The sequence below is a fragment of the Aplysia californica genome, unplaced genomic scaffold, assembly GCF_000002075.1.
Source record: "Aplysia californica isolate F4 #8 unplaced genomic scaffold, AplCal3.0 scaffold00051, whole genome shotgun sequence".
Lineage (NCBI taxonomy): Eukaryota > Metazoa > Mollusca > Gastropoda > Aplysiida > Aplysiidae > Aplysia > Aplysia californica.
Window position 1 is genome coordinate 1,965,427 of NW_004797321.1, and position 2,533 is coordinate 1,967,959.

The 2,533-nt window shown below is 39.2% G+C and overlaps 1 protein-coding gene across 1 annotated transcript in view; it reads right to left on the bottom strand.

The window, feature by feature from the left end:
• LOC101858250 (glycine receptor subunit alpha-1) overlaps positions 1–2,533 on the bottom strand; it is a gene marked incomplete at its 5' end in the record, with an annotated part of 16,665 nt that overhangs the window by 2,106 nt on the left and 12,026 nt on the right. Inside the window, one exon of the mRNA XM_035968332.1 lies at positions 1,738–1,899. Within this exon, the coding sequence (XP_035824225.1) occupies positions 1,738–1,899 (162 nt within the window). The remainder of the gene's footprint in view (positions 1–1,737; positions 1,900–2,533) is intronic.

A 2,533-nucleotide genomic window follows, 5' to 3' on the forward strand; every position in this document is an offset into this window, starting at 1 on the left:
AGATAGATAGATAGATAGATAGATAGATAGATAGATAGATAGATAGATAGATAGACAGATAAAGAGAGAGAGAGAAATGGGGGGAGGGGGGTAATCTACTGAAGCGCAAGAACATTCGAGGTATTCACGAAATAGTTATAGATCTATTAAGTAAATTAGTTTTATGATATCAAACAGAAACTTAAATTGCATCAAAATTTGTCCTTAAAAGACCCCTTTACATTAATATTTTATTTTTAATGGACGACTTAGAGAAAGACGTCATCGGCAGTATAGCGCTAAAGCCAAGCTACCAGATCCGTAATTGCGAAATCGCGGGTTCGGAGGATAGAGACTTCGCTCTGTCTAATGTTGTGTTCCTGGGAAAGTCACGCCATTCAAATTTGCTATTTGGCTCCGTCCCATCGGAGATAGTCGTTAACTTGTGAGGTTTCCCCTCTTTATCTAAAAATGTCGCAAGGAAGGTTAAACCTATACCATTAAAATTCACACTTTGTTTTTTTTCCCTTTTAATTTCTTTTTTGTTTTTTTAGAAGGGGTGCTTTAGTACGTGATATTGACGCCAGTCTTGAAAGTATGGTTCGTACAACAGATTACTATTTCAGTTCAGATAAGTGTAATACTTTTCATTTCTGTCAGTTCATCAACTCTTAGAAGTCTGTACACGCCATCTGACTAGACCCTACTTTATCTTTTTAATTCATAATTTTGTTGGTCAAATTAACAAATTAATCATGGATATATGCTTGACTGTACTACAACTGAATATAAGATTCAACTTTACTGTATTTTCATATATCAAGACTTCATTATTTTCATAACATTTGGGGTGTATTACCAGCTTGAAGTTTGAAATGGGATTTCGTTTTAAAGGAAACGCTATCGTATGCTAGTTTTAAGAGAAATTGCTGCAACAAAACAGAGAATAGGCTTACGACTTCATCACCTTAGAATTACAAAGATCCATCAGATACTTTTAGCTGTTTTGAGTAACTAAAAATATATAAAACCACGATGTCAGAAACCAATTGTTCTATCCGCCCTATCAAAATTGTATGATTTTTCAGAGTCGTTATCTATATATTCAAAGAATTACTGTCGAAAAATCTTGACATGTTGTGAAACTCAATTTTTAAGTCAAATTTCTCAACATTCAGTACTGAACAGATAGTACTTTGTAGTTTTAAGGTAGCGACTTGTAAGGGTTAAATCTCCGCCGGCGCACGGGGTGTAATGAAGACAGACTGCGATTTCAGAGTGGTGACTTTTAAAGGAGTATACTTTCTGTATGCCTGCTGATATCCCGGTGACCCAAGGTTGGTACTGGGGGGTAGGATCAAAATAATATTGATATTTGAGAAAAGAGAAGCGCGTTGAGACATTAGCATTCATTTAATAACATGGGAAAAATGAGACATAAAGATAGAAACAGCGGAGCGACAGAGAAATTGTATGGACCTACCTGTCCGTTTGTTTGTCTGAGTAAAGAGTGGCATATCGACAAAATAATGGCTAATTTGTGCTGGAAACAAGTAAAACATAAAGACAGAAATAACAGAGGGAAAGTAGAGAAGTAGGACTTACCAGTGGCCCCCGTTCAACCACCCAAAGGATAAAAAATTAATGATCTCTTCTCCTATAAGACCTAAATTGAGTTGATCGAGGCGTAAAAATCATACAAATACAATATATTTATCATAAAGCCTTCGGCCATCCAAGAGCTCCAGTTTCACTCACTTTCGCCGACTCTGCGTCCACTAACGGTGTCCAGTTATGTTCCTGGGGCTGTGACATAATTCTCCGCGCGAAGGCGTTGACCACGGCGAACTCAATGAGAGAGGCAAAGACAAAGGCCAGGCAAGTGGCCATCCACACGTCTATAGCCTTGATGTAGGACACCTGGGGAGGACGAAGGTCAGCAGAGTAAGGGCTTTGTTACTTTTGTTTTAGGAAGAGTTTTACGGCACTTGCAACACATATTCGCCATGTAAGTGCCAAAGATTAACGGTGCTGCTACACGAGAGTAATATACAAAAAAAGGAGGAGGAGAAATGAGGAAGATAGATGTTTGATAAGGAAGAGGGAGCAAACTACAACAGCTCCACCGTCAACGGTCCACTGAGTGAAGATGTTATGTTGTGCTGATGTCTTGTATTTATGGAGTAGTGGCTGATTAGACAAAGAGGACATCTCTGTGGTTTACCTAAGTTTATCTTTAGACAGTGCTCGTAAACCATTTTACAACCAGCGCCCCATTCTACCACATTTTACGTAGCCATTTTCGTGCCGCCAACCAACATAAATATATTTCCAAGCGGACTTTGTCCTATCACTACCCAGGTGATCCCCATCGCCCACCAAAATTACCAAATCTCCCAACAGTGAACGATATCACCCTGGGTGGCAAGGACTGTCATTTAAAAGATAAAACACCAGCACTTATCCGTCTGTGGCTTACCCTGGGGCGCATTATAACAAACCAGGGAGACGACGATTTTAAAAAAATCGCACTGGCGCCCGTCTCTCTCTCTCT